At 42.6% G+C, this 13,139-nt stretch overlaps 1 protein-coding gene across 1 annotated transcript; it reads left to right on the forward strand.

The window, feature by feature from the left end:
* The first annotated feature begins 269 nt into the window (after window positions 1-269).
* Window positions 270-10,761, forward strand: LOC142054518 (C->U-editing enzyme APOBEC-1-like). The gene is given in 6 exon segments (XM_075087237.1): window positions 270-275; window positions 3,487-3,633; window positions 3,635-3,693; window positions 7,221-7,621; window positions 8,155-8,270; window positions 9,261-10,761. Coding segments are annotated over 6 exon segments (744 nt in total). The 3' UTR covers window positions 9,276-10,761.
* Window positions 10,762-13,139: the final 2,378 nt, after the last annotated feature.

Genomic DNA, 13,139 nt, shown 5'->3' on the forward strand with positions numbered 1-13,139 from the left:
ATTGCCAGCTAGAGGAGGTTAACCCGTGGCTTGACAACATGATGTGAAATTGCCACAGCACAGCAAAAGCATCTCTTTCCCCAGGCTGTGGGAAATCCAGATCAGCATGCTGTGTTGCTATTGCAGTACACAGGAGATGAAGAAGCCTGGAGCAGGAAAAGCAGTCTCTGGAAGACTGAAGGAGAACCTGACCTAGGAAATGCTATGTTTTTTACCTCAAGCTGTGTTAGTTTTATACCCCTGTGTCATTCACTAATGTTGGTTGCATGATGGAGGTATGTGACCGAGAATCACAGGTTAAAGAAATTATAGCTGTGCGATGAGTCTGTGTCCACTCACTAGGGCCTTTCAGGGGTCACAGATACAAGCAATATGGTTTGTGGAGCTAGAGGTGAAGTAATATGTAGAATGGGGAATGGCTTCTGGAGAAAAGATACAGGCATTGCTTACAGTCAGCCCGTCACATACATACTGCATACATCTTTGAGGAAGGTCTTGACAGGCACATTCTAGTGAATGGATCTGCTGCAGTTTAGGAAAGTCCCATCCCATCTTTTGACTTCATCTCAGGTGATGTTTATTGCTGTCAGAGCAGGGTTGCTGGAATGGATGATGTAAACAAATGCATACTGCACATTATCCTGCAGAAAACTTTCCCATCAAATCTCCACTCAGTCCACTACAGGCTGTCACCATCTTATCTTAAAAGTGTTCTACATCTCAATCTGAAACCTCCAGAGAGGACTATTCCTTAGTAATGTAAGTTTTCAGTCAGAGGTAGGTAAGTTTATCACAGCCTTGAGCTTCATGAATTTCCACCATGAACTTTCAGTTGTGCTTTTTATGACAGAAGCAGCATATCTAATACCTCACATGTATGCGTTCCTAGCAGACCTTTTCTTGTAGTGTCTATGACCCTCTTCAGTTTTCAGACAGTTGCACTGTTGCCACAGATACTTACAATGCATGCTCAAACAACCATGTCAAAATGAACACACTGGTCACGCACATCTTTACATCCTCTTCCAAGCCACACACAACATTTGCTCATCAGGTTAGGGTGGTGTACATTGGTTAGCTGACAGCCCACAGTGCTCACTTTGTCCCTCATGGCAAGAGGTGGTTTCTGAGGCACCAGTGCTCAAGCCAAAGGAGTTTGACGAGCTGGTGTCAGCATCTGGCACTAGCTCCAGCATCAGGTCCCAAATCACTGAAGCTCCTTGTCTCTCAGAAGAGACAGGGCTCAGCAATTTTCTTCAGGTACTCCATACAAAGATACTCCATACAAAGAGAAATGGAAACCAAAATCCTTATACTGCAATTTCATGGAGTTTGGGGATATCCCAGGTAATGGGAAAAAACCCAAGGCTAGTTCCTGGAGGGCCAAATAGCTCTGTCACTGTACTAGGCCAAAGCTGGCTCTGTGCATCCAACAGTGTTGAGCCTGAGGTAACCAACCCTCCTGGACCAGAGTGTGGCATATCTCACTTTGAGGCAGGGCTGGTCCTTTCATGGGTCTATGAGGAGTCACTCTGGTGTCATTGCCCCCTGCTCCCCTGGGCTCTTCATCTCAGGAACATGTCTGCAGAGTCTCTGCAGCACTCTTTCTAGACACATCTGGTCCTTGTTAGCTTAGACTTGGTGTCCTGTGAAAGTATATGTAATGTTTCCAGACCTGAGCAGGCAGTGCTGTGCCACAGCTAATGAACACGGCCAGGCTTTGCATGGAGCCAGCTAAACTCTCTGCATCCACAGTGTAGTTATCCTGCAAGCAGAGTAGGAGCTCCTGAGTGACTGGTAATGAAGCTGCTCTTCAGTGTCATCCTGGGATTGTGACTCTTGCTAGTTTTGCCCTGGCTGTGTTTTCAGAAGGGGGCTGGCAAATTTGCTGAGCTGCACTATGTTCCAGTGTAGGATTTAGGTGAACAATAGTAACTCTGTTGGACTTGGGAGCTACTATCTTTCCTAAATGCCTCCATAGGGAATTAGTATAACAAAACTCAAGGGATCTTCAGGAAGTAGATTGTAATTTTATTTTACAAATCTCAAAATAAATGGATTTTGCCCCCTTGCACTGTCATATCCATATACTGACCAACACCAAGATGTGTGCCTGGCCAGGATCACTTACATGCAAGAAAGATAGTGCAGGGTACTTACTGGATCTCAATAAGAAAGACCTGAGAACAAACAGCTGTTTTAATAAGACAGAATAAGAAGAGGAATAGAGACAGCAAGTAAATCTCACATCCCTTCAGGTGCTGGGCACCCCATGTCTGTGCAGTGTTGGACAGACCCTGGATGTATTTCACCACCTGTCCATGAAAGTAAACTCCCCCTTTTTGCTAATCTGAACTATTACATATTTTCTTACAGGAACACAATTCTATTCCTAAAGGATGTTTGAACTTCCCGTCGCTGGTGGTGCAATCACCAGCGCCAGGTGGGAGCTGCCTGCAGGCTCCTCTGTTACAATCCACCAGCTAAGTTTTGGCCAAGGGGTTTGTGCAGCATGGCAAGGCCTGAAGTCTTTCATCAGAGGTATTTGTGAGCACTTCGTCCTTTACAAAGCCCTGACAGCATGAAAAACACCTCGCAATGCATAAGGCAAACCGCTGTGCTTTCCACAGAGCTGAGCTTTGAGTGCGGAAAGGCCTGCACACCACACAGAACAGCTGCACCACTGGGAGGAGTTTCCTGCATAGAAGAATAAGTATCACTTTTCTGCCAACAAAGCATTATCATCCCTTTCAAACTTACAAGCAGGCTTCAAAGAGATTGTCCAATTACTACTTTTTTTAACTGGAAACATGTATCAGCCCTCACCCCCCAGCTAAGGGGTGAGGAAAGAGTGCTAAGGGCAGGCTTGTAAAGGCATGTCATTATGTGGTAGTGTCACCGAAATCGGGAATAAACCTTGTAACACCAATGTAGTGTTAAAAGGCAGGCATTCTTTATTCACGGCGCCGGATACACGGGGGATCACTCCTCCTAACGTGCATAACTTACACACCTTTCCCTTGTGATTTATATAGACCAAAAATATACATATTCGATATTATTCTCTTTGGTGATTGGAACAAACTTGCTCGCTTCACATGTAAATTACTGCGCAGGCTCAGTTGTCCTTTCCCATTGTTCTCTTCTGAGTAGGTGGTATTACTTGGGTTGGTGGTCTGTGAGTCAGTGGTCGCGATTTCCCCCCGCCGGAATTACCTTTTACCTACTTGGTTCTTAATCTTGGCAGTCCTGGCCAGTTGTCTCAGTCCACTACATGAAACCACATTTTATCATCCTTTTCTGACAGAAGCACATTGTCTATTGTTTCGTTCACATTAATGATTACCTAGGGACTAAAATACAGATCAAAGAATACACTGATTGGTATACTCCATGTCCCCAGGCTTAACGTCCAATTGGATAGGGCTGTACAAGGAGTATAGCAACAGCCATGGTTGATTAATTCCATCACTCTGGTTACAGTAGCAACTGCGGTCAAGCTATATTTTTTTCCCTTTCCTTTTACATCACCCCTCACCAGCAGAGCCTGCCACTGTGCTCCGTCATTGGCTGCAGGCGGAGCCTCTGTCTGCAGGAAAAGAAGGAGAAAGGAAGACAGCACCAAAGAAAAAGAAGCAGTGGCGGAGGGCCCATGAGGAGAGGAGAAGCCATGCACAAGAAAAAGCTGAGAGGGTAAAAAAAAATTGCTGACCAAAAAACCCCCACCCAGCTTCAGCTCTGTGTTGTCATTGCTCCAACCCAAGGGGACCCCTTGCTTTGTTGCCTCAGGGGTGTGCTTTCTGTCTGTGCAAAGTCTCTGCCTTGCTTGCGGAAGGGTGAGGGAGATACCGGTGCCAGTGTACCCGAGTCAGAGCCGTGGTCCCTGGTGTAACTGCCAGGGGCCACGCGAGAGTCTGAGCCTGTTGGGGAAGTTCCCACCAGCATAAAACTGTGATGGGAGCCATAAAACGGCAGGGAACAAAAGGCACAGATAAAAACGAGCAAAAGATGGGGGTGAGTTGGGGAAGGGCTAAGGCAGGAGCTGGCTCACTGCAATGCTGGGCAGCAAGAGAATCCGAAAGTGCCTTTTCCCTAGTTCACTGTTTCGAGGTCTTGAAACGACTGTTGTGCAGCAAGATAAACAGGAAGTGTAAGACCAGACATTTTCTGTCCAACAGAGGGGAAAAAAAGTTTTAATGCAAAGTTTAATAAAGAAGTGCATTGGCTGTTCAAAGCGTTAGCAACAGAGGAAAAATCCAGATTAAAGAGTTTTTGACATCCCTATGCTTGTAGTTTTTTAAGATATTATTATTATTACTATTATTTTCTTGTAATGAGCAGAATTTTAAATAGTTTCTAATAAAAAGTGTTAGAGGAAGGAAGGAAAACTATTAAATATCTATAATGGTGCAGTTTATTACTTCAAGTTTTAATAAGAGAGATAGTTTTAGTGGTTGTTTTCATAAAATTAGTGCATTTTAAAATAAACCCATTGCATTCCTGTTCAAGTTATGGATGATGGGACAATAGAAAAGGTATAAATAAATCTTTTGAAAAGGTATTTGCAATAAGTCCATACATTTTCAAGGTTTAATGCACATTTATGTAGCAACTGCATATTATTGGAAAAGAAGGTAAAACCTAGAAGGCATGTTGGCTGACATCCTTCTGACATTTTCTCCCCTAACTCCTCTAAATATTTTTGGGTGCAATTCACCTTTCAAATAGTCAGTCTTTGCAGTTGGTGTATTTCTCTCCAGCTCTTAAGTTCTGGAAGGGAAACAAGTTTACCTTCATGAGACCAATGAACCAAATTTAGAAAGAAAATGAAAAAGCTTTAGGACTTTTTTTTTTTATTTACTAACTCTTAATTTTGTCTCATATTTGTACCAAGGAACAAGCTATGAAGTGCTTGACTTTTTTGAGTTAGGCTCCATGTGTGTATGTGTACCGTACATAACAATGCTGAACAGCAAGGACTGGTTGTGATAGCTATAAAAATTAAAAAAAAAGGATTGCATGGCTTTGGGCAATTTATCTATAAACTCACAACTTATTTTAAGCATTTTCTTGTCTGGTTTGGGGAGAAAAGGGAATAGGTGCTGGGATTTTGTGTAGATTCTACAGTGCGGAAACGTTTTATGATGTTTTTTAAATTTATAGTCTGTTCTGTTAGAGATGTTTAACTTTACATTAATCCATTATTTAAAAATTAGCAACTTATATCTGTAGCAGATATTTATAAAAATGCAGACTTTTGTTTCTATCGCATGAAGCTAATTACACAATAAATTTCACTTGGTTTAACACATCTTTAAGGTGGCTATATCTTGAAGCTTAATGTATTGCAAGATTGTTCTAAAGAGATGTCTTTATGTCCCTTAAAATGTGCACAGGACACCCACTGCAATAACTTATCCAAAGTGCAATATTTTATGGTCAAGACACAGGCAAGAGGGTGCTTAAGACCAGTTTAAGTAAGACCTGGAGATTTTAACTTGTCTGTGTGTTATACTCAGTTGGCAACAACTGCAGATACCTTTGAACAAATCAGGTCTCTGTAATCTATAGTAATACCGCTTTCCAAAACTTTCTGTAAGAATTAGAAGAACTAACTTGGCTTGAGTATTTGGACTTCAGCGTATTTTCTTTGGAGAACTTAAACCACTGTCACTGTATGTATATGCGCGTGCATGCACACACATTATATATATTATGTACATATTATGTATTTTATATATGTATTCCCTAATCACCAACAAGTTTTAAAGAAATTTAAGCTAATAGGCACTGAATTCCAAATATCATAATAGAAATAGAAAAAATACGTCTCTCTTAACACCTCAAATGAGAAAAAATAAAAACTGAGCCTGTGCTTCACTTCTGCCTCTCTGTTGTTTTTTTTTTTTATGACATACTGAAGGAATGAAGTATAATAAAGTTATTCCTGTACCAGAATTAAACATTTGGTGACATTTACATTTGCTACATTTACATAAATTCAATAGAAATTATTGTAAACAAATCTGCATGCATAGTTTCAGTGGTTTGAATACACAGAGTTTACATGGAGAAAATAAACAGAGGTACACTCTGTGATGTATAAACTGGTTTATGTACAAATGGATTTTTTGTGTAGGAGGCTGACATGAGGAAGGAGACAGGGCAAGAAGACAAAGCCTTCTGACTGACCTAGATAAAAGATGCTTTTTTACATAGGTGATGAGTCCTGCAGCTAGAGAATATGTGACAGTTCCTTGATCTGCAAGATTTCATTTGTCCTTAGTACAGGTAGTGTTTTGGTTTTTTTTATTGGTGGGTGCTAATCTATAAAACAATACATAGGCTTATTGCTTCTCTGTTAAGAGTTTGTCCAGTTGTCTACTAGATTTAGTCTGAATTACGCTAATGTGGAAAAATACATATCTGAAGTGCATTCTCATATAAATCTCTATATAAAGCAACTTTACAAAGGCTATGAAGTGCTAATGGTGACTTCATATATTATTTATGTGTCATGGTTAATTACTAATATGAAGGATGCATTCATGACCAACACTGGCAGTCTTTGTGTAGTTACTTAATTGACAATAAAGGGAGGTCTGTTCTGAACTGACTAGATTTGGATGTAAGAGATGGACTATCTCTCAGAAAATGTCATTCTTGGGAGCTGCATCTTTTTGTACAGAGCGCTTCCTTTTCCTTCTCTCATGTAGGATTGTGCTACCTGTGTTAATCCTTATGAAATGAAAATATGAAAATACAAACAGCAAGAGAATCCAATAAGAAGAAATACTCAGCTTCATAATTTGTCAGTGGTTTTATTTTCTTTCTTTTATTTTTTTAGTTTTTACAAAATTCACAACAGCTCCCTACATCAAAAAGGTCTACATAGGAGCCCTGGAAAAATGTCTGACACATAAAAAGATACAGAAAGCTTTTAGAAGTACTCTGATGAGGAAGGGGACAGCCTTGGGGAGGAGTAAGGAAGTGAAAGTTCTGCATGCAATTGCAAACAAAGGGAGGATTAAATGATTCAGGGTTTGGTTCCTTTACCCTGCTGCGGTGCCTACCTCTCTATTTCCCTTGCATTGCTCTCTCATGTTTTGCCCTTCTCAGTTCTCCTCTTATTTCCTCCACCCTCCCCCTTTTTTGTGCTGGAGAACTACTGAAAACAAATTTATAAACAGTGATTCCTTGAAGTTTCTTTTCTGTTTCAGCATGTATATATCTAAGAAGGCATTAAAGCATCATTTTGACCCCCGTGAGGCTCCACGGGACACATACCTACTATGCAAACTGCGGTGGGGTGAGACCGGCACGCTTTGGATACACTGGGTCAAAAATGACCGTTACCATGCTGAAGTCTACTTCTTGGAGAAGATCTTTAAAATGAGAAGAACCAATAATTATGTTAACTGTTCCATCACCTGGTACTTGTCCTGGAGCCCTTGTGAGGAGTGCTGCTTTAAAATACTGAATTTCTTAAAGAAGCACTCAAATGTGAGCATATGTATATATGTAGCACGGCTTTATCACATAGAAGATGAAAAAATCCGCCAAGGTCTGAAGAACCTTGTGAACTTCACGAAAGTAACTATTGCTGTCATGGGAATTGAAGGCAAGGTTTCCTGTGCTTTATGGGACTGGGAAGGGGTGAACTGGTGAACTTTGTGCATGGGTAGATCTGGTATGGGCTTGCTTCATGTGCCCAGTGCTATGCCCATCCATCACCCTTCAGTGACTGAGTGTCATTTCCCAAAAAAATGATGTTCTGGTATTGCAGGAGAAGGGGACAGGACTCTTAGCAAACAGATCTGTATGAAAATCCTCTCTTGTTTAAAGATACCATCTATTGATCACTCCTGAGGGAGTGGGGGATAGGGTGCTTCTCCCTTGTCCTAGGGCACTAAATGCAGCTGCTGGGATAAAGCTGGCTGAAGGGGCCTTTCTGATAAGAGAGGGGAAAAAAAAGTGCCCAGAGAGAATGGCATTGTTTCCAAATACAGAGTGGACAGCATCCCTCAGCTGGCGTGCCCATGGCCAAGCTGTCTCTGTGTCATAGGCACAAGGAAGAGGTTAAAAATCTTGTTCCCTGAGCTTGTCTTGTACCTGAATAAACTCAGGTTAGTCATCTTGCTTCAATTTCTCCAGACTATACTTACTGTCAGAAAACCTTTCTCCAAGGAGCTGCTGGTGATGATTCCTGGACTGAGGATTTTCAATCAGAGATAACTAGGAATTGTTTGAAGCTCAAGGACATCTTTAAGGTTAGTAGAGTCTGAGGGATATGGGGGAACACATGAAATGATTTGCAGTCTGAGGTCATTGAGCTGTAAAGAGCAGGAGAGAAGCTGTTCATATCTAATTGGAATTTGAAGAGTGCTGCAGCATGCTTTTGGAAAAGGTAATATAGTAAAATCATAGGAACTATCCTGTCCCATTGGGAGATAAGCATTGTGGACTTTCTTCCATCATATTACAAAGCAAAGGTAAGAGTGCAGCTTTTCTCCTTCAGGCTCCAGAGTGGGAAATCCCTTGATCATCAGCTGAAACACCAGTCTCATCCCAGAAACCCTCCACCAGACTCCTTTCTAATCTGGATCTGAGCATAGCTTTCTGTTCACCAGATGATGCTACTAAGCTTCTTTCTGTCAATATCTGCAGTGGTCTGACACCCCCTCCCAGTCACTGGGCCCCTACATACTTCATTAAAGTCCCTTCCAGATTTATTTCAGCAACTTCCTTGACTGGTCCAAAGGGTACAGTTTCTGCGAGATGAGAAAAGCTGTTCAAAAGAAAATGTCTGTCCCCTGGGAAAATCCAACTTTTGTTTTTGTTTTGTGTCAGACCTTCTGAAAGAGAGGAGTGAGAAGAAAGAGTGTGTTCACCAACAGTGCTGAACGTTTGTGCCCCTGGAGACAAGACACCCTGCTTGAATAAACAGGTTCACATCCTTGGCCTGGAAGGACTGCATGCAAAAAAATCTAGCAAAACTTATATAAGTTCTGCAGCATTTTGATTTCAATGTATTGGTGTTTTCTGACAAATGCTATTTTTAGTGAAACAAAGTGAAAAAAATACAGCTAAGTAGGTCATCGAACATCTGAGAAACCCATTTCATATGGCATCTGTGGAAAAGAAATATTCTGGTCTATTACAAGTAATAGACTGCTTGTGCTATGTCAATTTCAAATCACAGCAAGTCCAAAGTGCAATTATTAAGGGATCTAAATGTCATATTTTTATTTTCATTTCAGGATCTTCCATCATAGAATCAAAGAATCATAGAGTATCTCAAGTTGGAAGGGACCCATAAGGATCATTGAGTCCAACTACCTGCTCCCCACAGGACTACTTAAAACTAAACCATATGACTAAGAGCATTGTCCAGATGTTCCTTGGATTCTGACAGGCTTGGTGCCATGAGTACTTCCCTGGGGAACCTGTGCCAGTGATCGACTACCCTCTCAGTGAAGAATCTTTTCTTAATGTCCAAGCTGAACTTCGCCTGATGGAGCTTCATTCTGTTTCCTCCTGTCCAGTCGATGGTCACCAGAGAGAGGAGATCAGCACCAAGATTACCCTGTCCCAGGTGGAGAATCTGGCACTAGCTCTTGTTAAATTTCATACAGCTGGTGATTTCCCTGCTCTCAAGTCTATCCAGAGTTCTCTGCAAGGCCTCTCTGCCCCCAGGGAGCCCAGAGCTCCTCCTACTTTAGTATCACTGGCAAACTTACTTAATGTACATTTGATTCCTGGGTCCAAATAATTTATAAAAACATTAAAGAGCACTGGCCCTAAAATTGAGCCCTGGGAAACCCCACTGGTGACTGGCCACCAGCCTGATGTAACCCCATGTACTGTAACCCTTTGAACCTGACCTGTCAGCCAATTGGTCACCCAACATATCTACCCAACTTATCTAGCTGTGTGTTGGACATTTTATCCAGAAGGAAACTGTGAGAGACAATATCAAAAGCTTTGCTAAAAACCAAAACCACCACATCTACTGGCTTCCCTTGGTCAACTAGATGGGCGACCTTGTCATAAAAGGAAATTAAGCTGGTTAAGCAGGACTTTCCCCTGTGCACCTGTGCTGGTTATGACCAAAGACTGCATTGTCTCTCAAGTGTTTTTCAGTAACTGTCAGAGTAACCTTCTCCATAATTTTACCAGGCACTGAAGTGAGACTGACAGGCCTGTAATTAACAGGCCCTTCTTGAAAACTGAGCAACATTTGCCAGCTTTCAGTCAACCAAGACCTCTCTAGACTGCCAAGGCCATTGGAAAATAATGGACAGAGGTCCCGTGATAACATTGTCCAGCTGTTTCAGTACCCTGGGATGAATCCCATCTGGCTCTATAGATTTATGTGCATCCAGCTGGAGCAGCAAGTCTCAAACAAGTTCAGGGTTGGCTAGGAGCTTATCATCCCCCAATCATGGTCTTCCAACAGGTCTCCAGGGATCCCAGGGCCCATCATCGGTGTTAAAGACAGAGGTGAAGAAGGTATTAAACATCTTTGCTTTGTCTACATCCCTATTTGTGAGGTGACCGACCTCATCAAGTAACGGACCAATGTTATCTCCAATCCTCTACTAAGAAAATTCACACACAGAAGATAGCTAGCTGCCTTACTGCTTCTATGTAGAAGGTAACAATCAGAAAATGTTGTTAGCATTTCCCAGTCTCTAAAAGCCACCAATATCCTGGACAGACAGCTTATCACTGGGAGTCTTGAGTATACTAGACAGTGCTAAATATCCCTGATGAGAAACTTCTGGATGTGGAAATGGAGGCAGGTGGCAGCCAGAATGGGGAACAATGTTCCAGGTCCAATACTCTGCTAACATTATTCTTCCTCTGATGTGGCTCACTGGTGCATAGGGTGATGGGAAAAGGGTACTTAAAGAGGACTGCTAAATTAGCATCCAAACAGTTTATTAATTCACTGTAACTTTCTTCAACGGAGGCATTTTTTGATGAAAACAGGCTATTTCCTTGATTCTTGAAAAATGAATCTCTGGCAAGAGAAGGTAAGGATGCCAAAAGGAATATCTCTGGAGTCTTGTGGTCCCCTCAGCTAGCCTTGTCTCCTACCTCATGTTGCAAGAGGATCAAAAGTGAACCTAAAAAACAGAAAATGCGCCATCGGGGCAGAGAGTGTAGTCCAGACATGGTCTAGTAGTGGCAGGAGGAGATGCTTTTCAGGGAGAGCAGACAAGCCTAGCCACTATCTGTGGTTCATTATGATCCAGTCACACTACCTCTATACCCGCAATGACTCTGGTTGGGAACTCTGCATCTTCCCCTTAGTGTCTGTTTATGGATTTGTTACCATGAATTTTTTGGATCTCTTTTGACCCTGTCCTGCCATCTGTGTCCACACTTTACTGGGGCAGCAGATTCCAGAAGTTCATAGTTTGCCATATAAATAAGTACTTGTCTCTGTTTTAAACTGATCACAGTAAGTGCCAGTCCTTGCTATACTAATGTCTCATCATTAATCACTGCAACACTTTTCTGCATTTGAAGGACTGTGCTAGTCTAGAGAATTTTCCACTGGTTCAGTGGGAGCTATAGCATGCTCTGTATGTGCCACCCCACCTGTGCATGTGGATGGCACTTGGTGGCATCCCAGAGCTCTGAACAGACCCAGGGAGCAGCCAGAGTTTTATCTCCCCAGAGTGGCTTTGGGAGCCTGGCTCAGCTCTGCTTTCTGGTCCACAGCCTCAGAGATGTGATGCAGAGCCACAGTGCTTTGCACTGGCATTGCCTTGTTTGTGCTACATCCACTGCTACTATGGGTCTGGTTAAACCAAAAGCAGTTTTCCTGCAAATGAAGTGTCTGTTCATCCTTGAACCTTAGCCTTGGTGGTAGGAGGCAGAGTGTCTCAGTTTAAGTGTCTCTGGTGGGTTGTGGACTGGGCAGTAGGCTGTGACAAAGCATATGTGTCCCATCCTGTCTTACAAGACAAGCAGTAACTGTGTTTGCCTACAAATCTGCAATCTGCATTAACTGTAGTAGTGAGATCTGGCAGGGCTTGCTTGTCAGATTCATGCATGAATTCTCTAAGATAGGAAAATTATGACAGGGCAGATTGCTGAGACATGGTCTCATAATTCCCTTTACTTCCAGCTACCATCTGCATTATTGGTTTATGCCATAGTGAGGTCTTTCCATAGCAGCATCCTGATCAGTGAACGTCTAATCCATAGCACCAGGCCCAAGACTATTTGGGTAGTTGGAGATGATTTTCAGGCCACTTTCATAGCTGGGTCTGATGAGCATTTACTCTTGACCCTATTGGCTCATCTGAGAGAACCATGATAGCTCAGCTGGATTTTTGGATGTAAGGTCTGCCCTTCTACCCTCATAGTTTCCTGCTATATCTTGATTTGTTTTCTACTTCTGCCATCTGCTGCTTACAAACACTGCATAGGCCCATATCCACCTTTTAATCCCTCACTTCTCTTAAGATCTACTCAGATGCAATGAATGCAATCCGTAACGATCACTGCAGCAGGTGTGGCTCCTCCTTGTACTTCTGACTGGCCTAAGAAACACAGCCTCAACCTGGGAAAAGGTAACTGGGACCCACCGCTTCAGCTGCATTCCCTAAATCTCGTCCCTTGAAGGGTTATCTCACAGCACACCAGGTGTCCCCTGGGCCTGCACCACATACCATGACTGTTCAAATTCAAAGCTATCAAGACTACTGATAGATTGTCCCCTGAAGATTGTCCTGCCTCTGCTATGAGGAATATCATAAAGCACTTATTGATGTTTAAACACACAGGTTCCTATCTCACAGTCCCACTCCCTCCAATGACAGCAGAAGGAGTGTTAGCTGTGATGGAGAGACTATCTAGATAGTAACATATTGTGTAAATCATGAAAAGCCTGGCAGAACAACCCTGTATCTCTGGAGTCTTCTGAAGACTTCTTATAAGACCTCTTTAGAATCTTACCTGTGGATACCCAGGTAGAGTGGATTTCTAGCCTACCTGTGAACATGAGATGGTGAGGTGGGTTAACCCTGGCAGGCAGCTAAGCACCACACAGCTGGTTGCTCTCCCCTCTCCCTGCCCCATGGGATGGGAGAGAGAATCCGAAGGGCAAAAGCAAGGAAACT

This window comes from Phalacrocorax aristotelis, chromosome 1, assembly GCF_949628215.1.
Source record: "Phalacrocorax aristotelis chromosome 1, bGulAri2.1, whole genome shotgun sequence".
Taxonomy (NCBI): Eukaryota; Metazoa; Chordata; class Aves; order Suliformes; family Phalacrocoracidae; genus Phalacrocorax; species Phalacrocorax aristotelis.